General features: G+C 33.7%; 2 protein-coding genes across 2 annotated transcripts; one reads left to right on the forward strand and one right to left on the reverse strand.

The window, feature by feature from the left end:
- The first annotated feature begins 1,232 nt into the window (after positions 1-1,232).
- LOC137932207 (uncharacterized) lies at positions 1,233-7,524 on the forward strand. The gene is made up of 11 exons (XM_068775811.1): positions 1,233-1,412; positions 1,820-1,918; positions 2,015-2,151; positions 2,408-2,672; positions 3,327-3,356; positions 4,258-4,317; positions 5,086-5,124; positions 5,327-5,365; positions 6,395-6,592; positions 7,284-7,343; positions 7,415-7,524. Exons 1-11 carry the CDS (start codon positions 1,233-1,235, stop codon positions 7,469-7,471), a joined length of 1,164 nt encoding a protein of 387 aa, XP_068631912.1. The 3' UTR covers positions 7,472-7,524.
- A 2,101-nt stretch (positions 7,525-9,625) lies between these two features.
- LOC137932567 (uncharacterized) lies at positions 9,626-14,774 on the reverse strand. The gene is made up of 6 exons (XM_068776177.1): positions 14,575-14,774; positions 13,531-13,710; positions 12,651-12,782; positions 11,761-11,943; positions 10,805-10,947; positions 9,626-9,887 (listed from the first exon to the last, which is right to left on the reverse strand). Exons 1-6 carry the CDS (start codon positions 14,749-14,751, stop codon positions 9,626-9,628), a joined length of 1,077 nt encoding a protein of 358 aa, XP_068632278.1. The 5' UTR covers positions 14,752-14,774.
- Between the last annotated feature and the right edge of the window lie 1,778 nt (positions 14,775-16,552).

The following is a 16,552-nucleotide window of genomic DNA, read 5'->3' on the forward strand; positions in this document are numbered from 1 at the left end:
TCAATAACATGATTTGAAATTCACAAAAAATAAATTACTATTGCCTTGTATCGATTGATATTGGTAGTAGTGTACTATCCACACAATAACATTAATTTATTTTTCAATTTCTAACATCAATTTACTCTTAGTAAATGTAATGAAGTGCTATAATACTTTGTAGTTATTTCGATACATTTTCACAGATCGACCGATAAACGTGTAAAAAATGGCGCATCCTATTCAGCGCATGCCGAACGAACCGTAGCCGTTTAATCTTCGTGAAAATCTCTTTTAATTGTTATTTCTTTGTTATGCGCGCTTTTTATACGTTTCGATGTCATTCACATCACTTCGTCGCGGCGTGCGTACTAACTTAACCAATATCATGTACTGGACCCTACTTTTTTAAATAAGCACAATACAAAAACATTGAATTAGTTTTTAGAAACTTAAAAGCAAATTTCACATCATCATCATTCATCCGTAAGACGTGTTCTGAACATACGCCTCCCCATATTTCTAATATAATCTGGTAGAAGCGGCTTGTCCCTAGCGTCTCCCAACAGTCTTAACAACGTCGTCTGTCCATCTTGTGGGTGGACGTTCTGTACTGAACCTGCACTCTAATTAAATCAATTAAAGAATGGAAAAAACAGTTTATTTATCATAGTCGCAACTCAGCATAAAATATACAGGTGCACGATTTGATTAAAAACAAGAGTTGTTGGTTATGACCGTGAACGATAGGTGACTTTGCAAAAAGTTTAAATGACGCAAATATATAATATAATAAGAAAAAGCCTTTTCAAAATTTGGGTTTGTGCATATTAAAATGAATTATTGTTTACTATCTATCCCTGCAGACTTTGTACTGTTAGAAATTATTGGCCAGTCACATTCCAATAAAGAAAATGTAACATCGCTTTATACAGAATGATTAAGTTAAGTTTCAAAGATTTGCGACGAATGAGCTACACATATAAAGCCCCTCTGAAATCTTTTACAGCTGTAAGCAATCATATGTAAAAACTAAAGAGTAACACCTTTTTTGTAAATGACTTATTTGAAAAAATACTTATAATAAACCCGTTCACGGTAACAGTTTCACAAACTGTCATAATGAAATTTCACGATGTGATAGAAGTATAAAAAATTTGATAATTTTTACCACTCAATTCTTTTAACACGTCGCTAACGATGTATTTTTATTTCTCATTTACAAACAAAATATAAACACTAGAAACATCACCATGGACGCCAAATCTCCCGACCAGAACAACATGAAAAATGAAAATGAATTCGTTCAAATACAGGATACTAAGATAATGTTAACAAATAATACGTGTCAATTGAACAACATTAAACAAAGTGATGTGGAAAAATTAGTGACCGACTGTTTCAACCGACCGTCTCGTATGCTTATAGATGAAGTAAGTAAAGATAAATCTTTGTCGTCAAGTACAATTGAAAATACGGAAATGTGAAATTAATTTTTAATTTTTACTTCTTGCGTCAAAAAATTTTAGCCGTAGAACGTTTACGTTATAAACGAACGTTTACTGCATATGGGATTCTCCTATAGATTTCCGATAAGACCGTCAAGCATCCTGTATCCATCGTCTTCAGACGACCTTAACACGGTCGTTTGTCTACCTTGGGTAGACGTCCTTCGCTTGTCTTTATCGGTACCGTACTTGCTGTGGCGCTCAGAACCTTCAGGCCCTAGCGGCAATCTGTTCTGCGCACTTTGTGACCTTCATATTGTGACTTCAACTTGCCAACCCTCTGGACTATATCACTGACTGTCGCTCATTTTACAAATCAATACCATTTTAAGGTAATGGAAGATGAACCAAAATTTGTAGAAAGAACGCAAGCTCTTGAACACAAAGGCCCAAATAAAGAACGCATCAGAGATACAGATTTATCAGCATTTGTAAGTACATGAAATTAACATTATCAGTACCAAGTGCCTCTTTTAAATTTAATAATTATTTCGCTTTCCCTTATTAAAAATGTTTATGATTTCTAGCCTTCTGCAACGACCGTTGAAAACAGCGAGCATTCAGAAGTAGATGAATTTAAAGAGGATAGAGACAATTCGAATCTATTGAAACTGACAAAAATGAAATGGCTAACGGAAAGTCAATCTGATTCCGCCGATTCGAGGTTAGTAAAAAAATGTTGTTACTTTAATTGTGAATCCTTTAAAAAATACAGGTCTGGTGTCGTTCCAGAGTAATTAACGCGTTAACAGGGGCAAAGGTAAGGAATAGGAGGAAGCAACAGATTTCATGATGCCACAGGAAATATCAAAAAGGTACACGTGTATTTGTCTATATATTCAAAGAAAGTTACCTATGATAATTTAGGAACGATAAGTTTTTTACAATTATATTGACAAATGAAATAATATTTATCTTAGATCACCTTCTACGCGAAGCGTATCCATCACGGACTCCAGTGAGAGCGAATCGGAAGATAATATGAAAAAATGTGTAAGCTTCGGTGAAAAATGCCTTTCGACCATTCTTCGCCTGGACAAGGAACACAATATGTTTGGATTATCGCACAGCACCATCGTTGATTCGAAAATTGTGAAGAAACCCCGCAAGAAAGAGGAAGAGCCCGCGTTTCCACAAACAGCTATTATCCAAGTTTGCTGTGGAAAAGGATGTTGTAAACACAAGGTTTAATAATTATTCTTATTATTAAACAATTTAGAGAAATAATTGGAGTACAGAAACTCCTATCACCATGTAAAGGATGATTGGTTATTGATGTAAAAGCTTTAAAGAACTTAATGTATATTTAATTTGCTGTCAATTAATGTTTAATTCACTCTATCTAATAATCAAAGTTTCAGCAGTAACAAATAATGTCATGATAATATAGTAAGAAAAAGGGTTTTAAAAATTCGAATCACAAAATAATAAAATTAATTATTGTTTAATATTAGTCTATGCACATTTTGTACTGCCAGAAGTTATTAGTCTCGATCTTCCCAACAACAAAAAAATTAATGTACCATATTTCAGAGAATCATATCATGCAGGGTGGTTGGAAATAGGTGTAATATCTTTAAAGCTTTTTACTGACAAGTGGTAAATAAATTCAAATCTTTTATTCCGCCGAGCATCGCCAAATATCACCGAAATGCAGACTTCTTCGCTTAATCGTAAACTTAGCTTAAACGTTATGATTCGCGTACACTGTTTGCCTAAAGAAATACGTTTGGATAATTTCTTCCGAAGCTGCGGGTAAATAATTCGGACCACTTTCCTACAATAATATCTTATCTTATCTTTGTTTAAAAAACAGCTAAGTTATTATTTTTATTTCAGAGTAATACCGATTTGCCACCTTCACTCAAGGTACGCAATTACATATTATTTGCACCAATGATGCTTTGTGCAATTTTCTTACTCACTTATTATTATTTTTTTAGTGTGGCACATGCTTACGCTGCTCGGACCCTTTTTGTATGTCGTGTATGTCTTGCGGGATCCCCTGCGGAACTCCTTGTGCACTGCCATGCAAAATGCCGCGGCCCTGCAAATCTCCGTGTAAAAAGCCATGCAAATCTCCATGTCCAAGGCCATGCAGATCTCCATGCCCAAGGCCATGCAAATCGACGCGTTCACGGCCTTTTAAGCCTCCGTGCCCGCTGCCCTGTGGTAACCCTTGCGGTTCGCCCTGCGGAACTCCGTGCGCACTGCCTTGCGGACCTATATGTGTTAGCACATCTATATTATTACTTATAAATTTATAATAATGTAACAAAAAAGTTCCTATTTTATTTTTGAAGATCATCATCATACTCATCACCACGTCAGCCGAAAGACTCCCACCGGAAGGCAAAGGCCTTTGCTATATACTATAGTTTATATAGTATATTGTTAATTATTTATTCATCATCATTTTTTCGGTCATTATGGCGATCTACGGGAGATGATCAGTGTCTATCAGCTGATATGTTGATATGTGTATATAGTTCTAAAGACAATTAAGAAAGTCGAAGAGGTCATTAAACTCATCTTGCGTCAAAAAAAATTCGATAATTACGTCTGCAAATTGCACATGACGTTACTATTCTAATTAAATGACTTAGAGTTACTTAACAATTAAAAAAAAAAGTTCTTAACGTAGTAAAATTATGTATTCTTTTTTCAGTGCACAAAGGGAAAAGTAAAATGTAAGGTGAGCAAATATAACTTACACAACAATAATTGACTTATATTTAAGGCCATTATTTACACGTATTTGGTTTCACAGCCGTCTCCCTGTTCTGCGGCGAGATGTTTACTTGACTGTAGCACGCGATTCGGTATGAAGGTAAGCATATTATGTTTATTACAGATCTGAAAACTTGAAAGGGAGAATGTACAGTTCATCAGTTGTCAATTAATATATGATACAACAATTATCAATAGTTTCGGAAATGATAAATAACGTAATAATAATCTAGTTAAAGAAGCTTTTTCAAAATACGAAATACTATCCAGTCCATGCAGACTTTGTACTACCTGAAGTTGGTAGCATGTCGCATTCAGATAAAAAAATTATTAAACATATTTCAGAGTTATCTGAATATGTTTAATTATTTTATATATCTTATTATATATGTCACTTAACACTTACGTTACAGATTATCTGTTTTTATTAAAGTTTAAAAAAATGTCGAGTCAAAAAACTACGTTGCTTATGTCCCGTTATAACCAATTGAGTCTTTCATTCGTGAAATACCTGTTTTTTTTTCTTAAAATACATCTTATATGATAACATGAAACAGAGGCTAGGCTACATGCATGTAATACGTACTAAATATACTATGTAATCTGGTACTGTACTAAGCGTCATTATATATTAAAAAAAAACAAATTACATATTACAACTGCTTCATCTCGTGGTGGTAGCCTATCACTGAAATTGCAAAATACAGGATGTATTTTTTGTTGATAGATATGTGCACGTAACATTATAAATTTGTTGGCATTAAATAAAATTTAGTGAAATTAAATAAAATCTCTTAAATTGGTCGAACATGCTGACTTCTAAGTGTAAAATTTTACCACAAAGTTATACAAGTACATATTTTTACAGATTTCTTTGAAAAGGAAACCGACGTACGAGCCTTCTCCAGTAAGTAAAGCTCTCATTAATATTGAGCTAAATTTACATACATTTGATGTATCTCCAACAATTATTTGATTGTAAATGCTATGCGATACTCCATAAGCAATGAATTAACTAACCAGGTTAATCAAATTTTACCATATTTGTACCAAATTTTATAAATCATCGTCGTGTATAAATATAGTATAATTAACCTAACTTTTTACAGGTAGAAATTACACCGCGTTCCAGTTGCTTACTCCAAAAGGTATATCAGTGGTTTATACAAGCTATTACACATAATTTTAAAACTTCTCATATAAAATCCAGTATTTATTATTCTTTAGGTATAAATATAGATTTTAATCTTTACTATTGTACGTTGTAAACTTTACAGTAATAAGCCCGTAGATCATGAGAAATGACCCGTGAAGTTCTGAAGTAATCGATTCAATTACAGATAACGCAACCATATCTTTTCATAAGAATATGAATTACTATAATCTATTGTTATTATTTAAACACTCGTCAATGCTTATTATAATAGATCAGTATTATTTCTTACGTCACTTTATATTTCTTATTTAGTGCGATCGTTTTCATGAACAAAATTACTTTCCCAAGCAGGTATAATAAACAACATTACGATCCCAGCCGTAGTAATTCATATTATATCATGATATATCCATTTAGGATAATTTAGATTGTCATCTTGATCATATGACGAGAAGAATGTCAGAAGAGCCGCACTGATCTGAAAAAAACCCACAACAAACTCAAACAGGTTTTTTTTCTTATAGTAACTTTCACAATATTATTAATACAGTAGTAGATCTATTATTCTCAAGCTTTATTATGTCTTATAAATCCATTACATTGCACTACGATGTTTTAACAAGTTTTTGTTTCATAAACTTCTGAAATTTATTACATGATTATTCAGAGATATCTCATGGGTGTGTATCGTGATCCTGTATAGTTTCTCACTAAAAATACCAATTTTATGAAGCCTAGAGAGAGGTAAGAAGTTTATTAGAGAGCCCTTGAGTTTGATTACTAAAAAGACGCCGTTAGAGCTATTACACCACCTTAAATATCACCTTAAATCCGGAGATGCTGTAAATGCCAATGTGTAATTAGCATTTTCAGGTCATCATCATCATCACTTCATCCTAGAACGTCCACTGCTGGACAAAGCTATCCAATAGGACTTATTGGGACCGGACCACATTCAGCTTCTTCATAAAAAACATGGTTACTCTGAAACTAAAACTGTAGTTACTAATAATGCCACCAGCCGCAAGCAGCACGGTCCTGCCACCACATGCCACGTTGCATCCCACCGTCGTCGTGTTTCCCATACCTAATGCCTTGCTTCTGGCCACCGCGTGCGAGTGCACCTTGTAACACTCCAGCGCGATGTTTTCACAACCCACCTTGTCGACCGCCGCGAAAACGAAAGGCGCCTATACCGCTGGAATATCTATGCCCACACGTATGTATAAATTTAAAATATCTTTTATCAAATAGGCATTCACATGCACTTTGATTGGTCAATTATTTTAACATTATATATGGTAAGCTAACACCGACTCAAAATGGTTATCTGCTGGGAAGAGACAGTCAGAAATTCTACAGTTGCTCTTTTTAAATGAAATTTAACAAATTTCGATGTATACATTACAATAATTTAATGAAAATAGATCCAATACTTAACTTTTACGTTACTATTAAAAATTTCTTGTACCGTTAAAATACATCGTTGAATCTTTGACTGATCGAGCATAACACTCTTTATTGTATGCACAACTCCAAATTGCTGTATCTGGGAATATAGAAACATATTTACTGTAAATTAAGTAATAAAAAGCGTCGTGGTTCTATAACGAATAAGCGTTTCATAACGATATATTTATTGATTCATTAGCTCAATAAAAGTCATATGATGATTATTTCTAGTAAAATCTAGAACTCTTATTGTTTCGGTGATTACCAAGAAAGTGGTTTTTATAAAGTTCTTTAATAAAACTATAATTTGTTAGTGTAAATTAAAACTAAGGGAGTCGATAGAAATTAAGCGAAGTAGTTACAAGCTTTGTGAATTATAAATAATATTCGCGTAAAAGTTTTATTTAATATTTTTGGTAAAATATTATTGAAATAATAAATAATTTACTATTTTCTAGGGTAAGAAATGTGTGGACGAAGCTAAAAAAATTCAATGTCCCAACCCGTCGTGTCCTGGGGTAATATTTTCGTTTGTTAAATTATAAATAGATTTTAATAAATCGATATTAACGTATACATATGTTCTCAGAAAAACGAAACAATGAAGAAAGAAATCGAAAAAAGATTTGGTGCAGCAAAAAAATAAATTGATAAAGAATAATGTCAGAATCCAAGGGTCCCCATCGCTCTTGTTCTTGTGGAGAGGTATGTGATCCAAATTCAAATTGTTGTACATAAAAAGAAATAAGCGAAAAAGCTTTTTAACTTTTCACTAACTAATGACCCTTCACCCCCTTAAAGCTTGTGAAGAATCATGTTATAAAGAATCATCTGTATAAAATGATCAATCTGAAATTTGTTACATTCATTGATTTTTTCTATTGGAAAGCGACAGGCAATATTGGCTGCCGGCAGTGCCAAGTTTGCAGGGACAGATAGTCAAAAACAAATAATTTTTACATACGTATAAATATAATCATCACATAATTTTTATATTCTGAATTTTGCAAATCCTTTATCTCATTTTTGTTATCACTTTTGAGACTATTGGTTTTCGGATATAGCGTGTAATACATTAACTGACAGCAAAAAAGCTATGTTCACTCTTTGAAGGTTGTACGCCAATAACCTATCACCCTGTAGATTAGTGATTCAGCAGACGCATACGTAATTAATATTAATTTTTCAGAACAAGCACAGTGAAAGCAATGAGTTCATTTATTACCTCAACGGAAAAAAGAAAATAGTAAGTAGTTTCGGAAATTAATATTTAATGATTTCAAGTTAAAATGTACTTAACCCACTAATGTACTCATTTTAATAGAAAAAGAAGCCGATTAAATGCGAGTGTTCTTCCCCGGGATGTTCAAGTTGCTTCGTCTCTAAACCTAAAGTAAGCCAATTACTACAACACTTTTACACACTATTTTTACAACACTATTACAATCAATACTTTTACCTAAAAAAAAGGAGCAGTAAGTATTAGTTTTAACGTATATCCTATATACGCTTAGTAACCACAATTTATTAGTGGTTTATTAGATAGCCACTGAGATCTTAAGACTTTGGGATGGGAACCACATATCGGCAAACGCAGTAGACCGATCATCCACAAGACAGATGACCGTGTTATATGTTAGTTACTGATAAGCGGTATTAAAAATGTCGTCCATTAGTGGATGTCTGGTTGTCTCTATTTCTTGTCATCAGGTGGACAGTTTACTATTGCTGTTTTATTACCTGTTCCAACCGCATATCTTTTGTATATTTCAAGCAAAAACTATGTGGCTCATGGCAATAAATTTATTAACGTTGTTTGTGACGACCAAAAACATACATGTTTTCTACTTCGAGTATGTTGATGTAAAGCATCTTTAAGTTGATGTTAAATAAGTTAGTTTAAGTGATCTTCAAGATTACTTATTTAACATCAACGTTGGAACCAGAAAACTGTGCCGATCTGATTGTGTCAGTTGAGCAGAAAATTCTCAACATGAGTAAAAACTTAATTAATTGACCTGCTTGTTATCTTATACTTTTCTTTAACAATAAAACTTACTTTGCAGAATCCGATACCACCGATGAAGTCAGAATAAAAATAATGGTAGATTTATCGTTTAGCGACGTGTTAAAAGGCGAAAACTTTTTGGGACTTTCATTTGCAAAAGATAATTAAAATAATTTGCATTAAAATGAAAACAAAATTAATAAAGTTTTGTGAACATTGAAATTGTTTTGTTGCATTAGATGTTATATACCTTTCTTATTCCTAAGATTAACTATAATTTAAGATAACCATAAATAAACCAGAAGTACTTTCAACGAGGCAAAATCAAATTCACGATACATTTTGCCAGGTTTCTCTTTGCACGCGTTGCTGCGCAGCACACGTGCACCTACTCACCTGGCAAAAAGCTATACACCTGCCAGAGTCGATTAAATAAAATAATTTAGCCTTATAAAATCGTGCGAGAAATCCCCTTGTGTTATATACATTATACGGCAAATTGAAGTAGCAGTAGACGGGCCACAGGACAAATAATCGATATGACTTTAAGGTTTTAAAATGGAGACAACGAAAAACGCTGGATGCAGCCTAGTTCCAACGGCTCGAAATGATTATAATGTTTCTCTCTGACCGATTATCTGGAGAGGTTTTTATTACTTCCGGTATCAAAACTTATAAATGAAAAAAAACTGCATTATTGCTAAATGGAGAGCAATTAGCAATTTATAGAATAAAATTTCGATATCCACATTTACATAATTTTATTAAAAAGACATGCTGTTAATTTTTATACTAATCTCTGGAAACTACAAATCTTTCTTTACAAGGCTTGTGGGGTGTCATGTCGTGACTTAGCTGATCCACAACGGTACACGGTCTCGTCCCTTGCGCAATGTGGCAGTAGTCGCTGCAGTACATAAAAGGAGCTATGTTCGTCTGGTACGGATTGGGTGGGAACGGTGCCAAAAAGAAGTCTTCGCCGTGGGACCACGACGCGAGCGGAGACGCTGCGAACGGCGTCTTGTACTGTCTCTTCGTCTCCGATTCAAAAACTCTGTTGTAAGAATATCTTTGGTTAAAAAAATTTATGCAACTTTATACCTATAGGAAACTAGAACGACGCCTACAAGGTGGACAAACGAACTTTACAAGATTGTCGGAAGGCGATGTGGATAGAATCCGTTTCCAACCAGTCTTATAGGAAAACTTAGGAGGAAGTTTACGTCCAGTAGTGGGCGTCTTACTGGTGATGAAACATTGATAACGATACAATGTTTATGTATTTTGCATTCTAGGCTACTACGGGTCCCACGAAGCTTATAATTTTCTTCTTGTTTTCAGCCGATGGACTCCCACTACAAGGTAATGACCTCCCCCAAAGATCGCCACGATTACTGATTCTGCGCTGCCCGCGTCCAGCGACATACCGCGACCATAACTGTGTCGTCGATCCACCTAGTTAGGGATCTTCCCACGCCGCGTGTACTGGCTCGCGGTTGCTACTCGAGAATCTTTCGGCCCCTACGTCCATTTGTTGCACACGCTTACATTATTGCACACCTAAGACATTCACGTCATAACTACTAAGTTTTTGTTATTTACGCATTTTATTAGGCCAATATTTAGTGCTTATCTACATGTACAACAGATAAAGTATGATCAAGATATATATAGTATAGTTTAGCATAGACGATTACCACCACAAAGAATAAAAAAATAATAAAATTATTTTAGCCGTCGTGCTGAAGTAAGACTAGCGTAAATTTTTAAACGTTTTAGGCTGTAGTAGTATCATATAGAAATAACATTAGCAGCAATTATTCCTCATTTCCTTCAACTAATCATTTGCTTTCTAAATTTTCTGATAAAAAAAATGAAATTTTAGACTGTAAAAGAAAAATCAACAACTTTGCAAAATATGCATTAAAATAATCTGTGTGTTTTATTAATAATTTACAAGTATACACGTACCCTTTTATATTGTTAACTGGATTATGGCATGAAGCCACCTCTTTATATTCCTTCTTCACGTGGATTCTATCGTACACATTTCTATGCACTTTTGCTAGCAAGGGCATCCACACCTCCTTGTGTTTTGGTCCAAATCCTCTAACCTTTTAATAAAAATGAATGCTGATAAATATTAAAGCATGAAGATTTTAGAACACTGGAATGAATATGATAATGTACTTTATTATGATTTTAGGCATAAAAGTAATTATACAAAAATTGATATAAAAACTATTCAACTTTAACAATATAAAATAAAAAATTTAATAAACTTAAAGTTCACTATGTACGGATTTCAGCACTTGTAAAGAAGATTTTTTATTTTAAAATATGTGCATGATTTTATTGGAGCTCTTTAACGATTGCCGGCCATATTAAAGATTAGCCAATTATGAAACTGTTGTTTTAATATGATTACAATAAATGAGTTTCTCTTGATGTTTTTTTACAATTTTATCTTCATGTATAGCCTAATGTGCTATTAGTTAATTATTTAGTTCTTTTTCTATACCAAAAAGGTCTTATAAAGGTCTTATAAGGTCTAAGAGTGTGTTGTAGGATGTTTACAGCTGGAGAAATGCCTATTCCAAAAGAGTTTTTCAAGAAGAGCGGTTGCAACCGGCCTCCACCTACCATATTCCGAGGACATTAGCAAAGTTGTCTTTTCACCTTATCATCGTCCTACGCTGCAATTGCTTGATCCCAACTCCAGAATCATAAAGCCTTAGTTGCCATCTGTTTTTCGTGCTTTGTGGCTATGTCTTATCATCACCATCATCATCATCATCATCATGTATGTAAACCGAAAGACACCCACCACAAGGCATAGACCTTCCCCAAAGATTGCCTCGATGACCGGCTGCCCATTATGTTAAATCTGTTATTTGATTGCTAAATGTATATTGATATTTTATTACTTTAGGTGTGCTAGATTCCGAGTAGAATGTGATGTGGTCCTTTGCGCCTATCCCGTACTGTTCGTCAGCTGTGAAAGGCCGCTGGTATGCCCGGTAGGTGGTCACGTAAGGATCGAGAAGTCGACGGAATCCGCCGGCGCTTTCAGGTATGACGGCAGCATCGTTTCTACCGGAGGCTACTACCTATAAATCAAATATACAGAAATAACGACTCAGGTGCTTAAATCTTGACAGTTGTCACGGTAATTTTACCAGAAATACGTATTTATTATTACGCACAAGTTACTCCGATAAGTAGGTTCGTACTACCAAAGATTGACTACGACAGTACAATAGAGAGAATTATTTTTTTTCGGAAAGAATCACTTTATTCATTTATTTACTGTCTGAATTATAAACGTCAACTTTTTAACTAAGTTTATAAGTTATCGGTGAACGATATTTTGTCGTCGTACTCATCATTGCCGTCTTAGAACATCCATTACTGGACATGACTTTCCTATAGGGAACCATAGATTTTTAATACACCGATTGAAAGCGGTCTGCGTATAGCGTCTTCTAACGGCCTTAACAAGATCCTCCGTCCTCCTAAGTATATTTTCAAACATGTCTTTATTTACATTCTTGCGTTTTACAAACAAATATTTTATTTTGCTGTGGTTTGTATAGGAAATCTAAAGTGATCCATTTATTCTCTCCACAACAACCTTTTTTGTGCCACGAAAATATAGAAAATAGCCGATTTTTCGAGTCGTTCTCGTGTTTGCCTTTAGCATTTGACGATTCATTATTATTTATACAGAAAAATTGAATTACGTTATTGATCATCAAAAAAATGGAAAATCTTATCGGTTCTTGTATCGTTTCTTGTACATTTTAAAAATGCTTACGTCAAAAATGTATTCCGGATCCGGAGCCCTAACAATAATTTCCGGAGGCATCAACGGCGACCTGGAAACTCCTCTGTAAGTGTCCTTCATTGCCGATATCATAGTTGGTTGTATAATGTCCTTGCCTTGCAACTGTAAATAATATTACGAAGTTACAAAACCTTAATTTACATTAAACGATCGAACCTTTTGGAATTGGTTCTATCATTCTTTATTTTGGAAATACTTCATATTTCGTTTAATCTATTGTGTTTAAGATTCCATATTTATGTTGAGCTTTTATTCTATAACTGTAATATATAATAATAATGATATCATTACATAATATTAAATAAATTAAATGTAAATACTACTTCTATATGTAACTGTAGAATGTAGGATATGTCAATTGCATTATGACAATCATAAATGTTCATTGTTAAACTATTCAATAATCACTGTGGAGAAGCCAATTTGTAAATTAATCTAGTAGGTTCCGAGTTTGTTTCCGATAAAATAAAAAAAAATTAAAAGATTTATAATAAGCTGATAGTACGTGACATTAGAACTAAAAAACTAAATTTTATCATCATCATCACGCAAATAATATGCAGGGTTTGTTATTCAACTTTTATTTTCTAAAGTCACTTTTTAACAATGTTCCTTGTTACAAGAAGATTTTAGTTTCATAAAAACAAAACAGAGCGCGTATGCAAACTTTCTATAATACCTTTAACGAATTGTTTATTACTATCTGGTTAATCCTTATCCTTTTTCGTCATCATCATCATGCCAGCCAATAGACACGCTCTGCAAGGTATAGCCCTTCCGTAAAGACAGCAACAATAACCTGTTTTATATTCACTCAATCATACATGTAAAAAACAAAAATATTACAAACTTTTTTTTCAACACCAGTCATGAATATAACTCTTTTACAATTACTGGCGCAATCCGCTCTTTCCATCGCTTTATTAGGGTTGGGCTTAACGCAGTATTCACCGGTGGTGGTTCTATAGGACTCTTTTTCGACCACCATATCTCGTCCAGTGACTCGCTCTGGTAGAGGGTCTTTGATTTTCTAAAAAAAAGAAAATTAAAAAAAATAAGGATATACTGTATTTTAACATTCTTAAGTGCATGGTGACAAATTTTTAGTAACGGATTACAGAAGTTCTCCATCCTAACTGAAATGAGACACTGTTGTTCGTAGTAAACCTCATGGGTGTAACAAGCCGGTAGCTTATATTGACAAAATCATATTCACTCGTGAGAATATTTTAAAGGATTCCGTCAGACTCGCCGTTTGTTGTGGTGAAATTTGTCAACGCTGCAACGTTATTTTTCGAATTGCGACGTCCCTTATGGTGACGTTTTTGAAGACGATTCGTATGTCAAATAAGACGATTGTTCTTGGGACGCCACATCACTCAAAAGATATCGTCAGTAGCTGCTCGCGATTTAATAGTTTGTAGTCGGCTACTGGCGAACTATTCGAACTGAATATAGTTCGTATTAATTTCTTGTTAATATATAAAACAAATCACTTTTTAATATTGACTGGATATTTACAGCTGCACCGGCAAAGACCGTTGTATATTAGTGCTACCAAAATCGCTGATCCACGCCTTTGGTTTTGTCGCGGCGTAAAGAGTCAGAATATCAGACGCACCGATTAATGCTCGCGGCAGCAGCGCTCCGGCTCTATCTTTCTCGGCCCACACCTTGCCACGCTTTCCTAAGGCGCAGTACAGAAGTTTCAGCACTATACGTATTTCACCTGTCTTGTAGTTTTGCTTAGCTCCGTGTAGTATCCAGGTGCAGACCCCAGAGAGAGGACTCATACTGACTCACTTGATACGCATTTAGCTATTCTATTAAAGCGTATCCGAATGTACCAAAATACTGCTAGATCAGTTTCTATTGTCAGATAATATTTACTTACACAGTCAAAGTTATGCGGGACATTTGGTATATGTCGAAGTGCGATACTAGTCCCCGTTCTAGTTTCGTTGTTGGATAACCTCAACGGAATATTGTATTGAACGTTTCCCCATGTGTTGACATTCGGAATAAGAAGTTCATTTAAAACTAACGGCTTACACGGCTTCGTCTGCGCCATAGTAAAATTTTTAATAAAAATAAAATCGCCTACTGCTATAAAAGGTGTTGATTTTGACAATACTGTTGACGTGACTTTCAGTTTTATCGTTTTCTTTTGTACGGTTTGTGTGGTTATCTTTTAATGCAGAAAATATTTTGGCCAAGTTTTTTACCTAGAAATAAATGGGTAGAAAATACGCATTTATTTTAATTGACGCCTCTTTAACCACCTTGCGTTTAAAATTTTGTAAACGTTCTTAGCTGATGCTTACTTGGCAACAGCAATATTTCAATCAAATTTGAACTTCTTACGCCTTATCTTTTTAGAGATATCGAAAAAAGCCAGTACATAGAAGAACCGTGTGCGAGTTTTGCCTTTTTATTACTCATAAAGTTAGTGTGGTCGAATCCACAACAAACCGACCAACGACGAATCAACAAATTAGCGACTTTGCTAAAAATACATGGCGAAAATGCCTATTCTAAGATAAAATCAATGGCATGGTTTGCCTCTTTCAGATGCACAATAATAATAAAACTCAATAGATCTTTGAAAAATGGATCTATTTGCTGAAGAAGTTATTACTATTTTTTTAACAATTTCTAGAAAGTTTGATCATGATATGAAAGTATTTTCTTTCAAAAATAACTTTTCTAGTAGGTAAATGAGTTAAAAAAATTATTTAAAGTTTGCGAAAAACGTAAAATAATATCGCTTTGTTAATTTAGATGACCAATAGTTTATTAAAGAACTTAAAAGAATAAATTTCTTGGAGGTCGAAACCCATTTTAAAAATAAAGTCTATTAAATAAAGCTTCCACGACTGCATTTTATGTCGCAAGATAAAACAAGAAATTATAAATCAAAAATCTTCGCTTCGAAGGGTACTCAAAATTTCTTTCGTAGTCATTATACTATTCACCAAAGATTTCCAATAACTCTGAAACCATAAGGCTCCAGCAGTCACTTTTCTACGCGCTATATACCTGCCCATTGCTACTTCAATCTTCCAATCCTTTGGGTTTGTCGCTTACTAAATTTCTAAAAATACTTGAAATAACACGTATAGTAATATAGTTTATTAAAAGAGTTTTAAAAATAATTCTTCATTTGCTATTTTTTTTTCAACATTTAATCGAAAATATAATGTGGTTATATTGACAGGGTAAATATTTCATTGGTAAAATTTAATAAATCGCATTCAGCATTTTTATAAGACTTCTTTTACGTCTCCTAAATGCAGGATTGGTGTCGACGTCATGACCGTACTCGGAGTGGTGCCACGGCTGCAGGAATACCGGCAGCAAAGCTTCGTTTTCGGACAACCAGTCGATGACATAATCAGCAATTGCTTCCACGTGAGGCGATGTCTCAAAGACAGAACGCATTTCTAGCTTCGAAGTTTCAATGCTAGACTGCAATTATGTAATAAATGCATTAATTAAAAACTATTAACTCGCATAGTTGCATTACATACCTACACTTAGAATATTATTATTTCTTTAGATATAAATAATTTTTAGTTTGATCTGTGACTATTAAGTAATTAATTTTTAATTTTAACAAATTAAATAAAGCAACTTGAAATTGTTACTCTAAACAAAATTTCAAATACAGAATATAGAGCCACAATTTTCCAACCGACATTTTAAAAATTTTAAATTATTTTTTACCTTACATATTTTTTATAATTCATTACATATATGATATTATATAGTATAAATTACTAATAATAAATATTTTTTTTATTTATCATTAGTAAATAATTTCCATATGAGTAAACAAAATTATTTCTTTGATTTAATATTACTTTTTTGTT

Source organism: Battus philenor, unplaced genomic scaffold (assembly GCF_028537555.1).
Source record: "Battus philenor isolate CCGP_79_NKW_IND1 unplaced genomic scaffold, ilBatPhil1.0.hap1 SCAF_11, whole genome shotgun sequence".
NCBI lineage: Eukaryota > Metazoa > Arthropoda > Insecta > Lepidoptera > Papilionidae > Battus > Battus philenor.

What these genes read in the sequence shown, in the direction of transcription:
- LOC137932207 (XM_068775811.1), top strand. Translation starts at nt 1,233, where the DNA reads ATGGACGCCAAATCTCCCGACCAGAACAACATGAAAAATGAAAATGAA. An exon ending in TCTGATTCCGCCGATTCGAG is followed by an intron (nt 2,152 to 2,407) that starts GTTAGTAAAAAA and finishes TATTTATCTTAG; the next exon opens with ATCACCTTCTACGCGAAGCG. An exon ending in CCAGTTGCTTACTCCAAAAG is followed by an intron (nt 5,366 to 6,394) that starts GTATATCAGTGG and finishes TAATGCCACCAG; the next exon opens with CCGCAAGCAGCACGGTCCTG.
- LOC137932567 (XM_068776177.1), bottom strand. Translation starts at nt 14,751, where the DNA reads ATGGCGCAGACGAAGCCGTGTAAGCCGTTAGTTTTAAATGAACTTCTT. An exon ending in TCCCGCATAACTTTGACTGT is followed by an intron (nt 13,711 to 14,574) that starts GTAAGTAAATAT and finishes TCTTTTTTTTAG; the next exon opens with AAAATCAAAGACCCTCTACC. An exon ending in ATCCGGAATACATTTTTGAC is followed by an intron (nt 11,944 to 12,650) that starts GTAAGCATTTTT and finishes TTTGATTTATAG; the next exon opens with GTAGTAGCCTCCGGTAGAAA.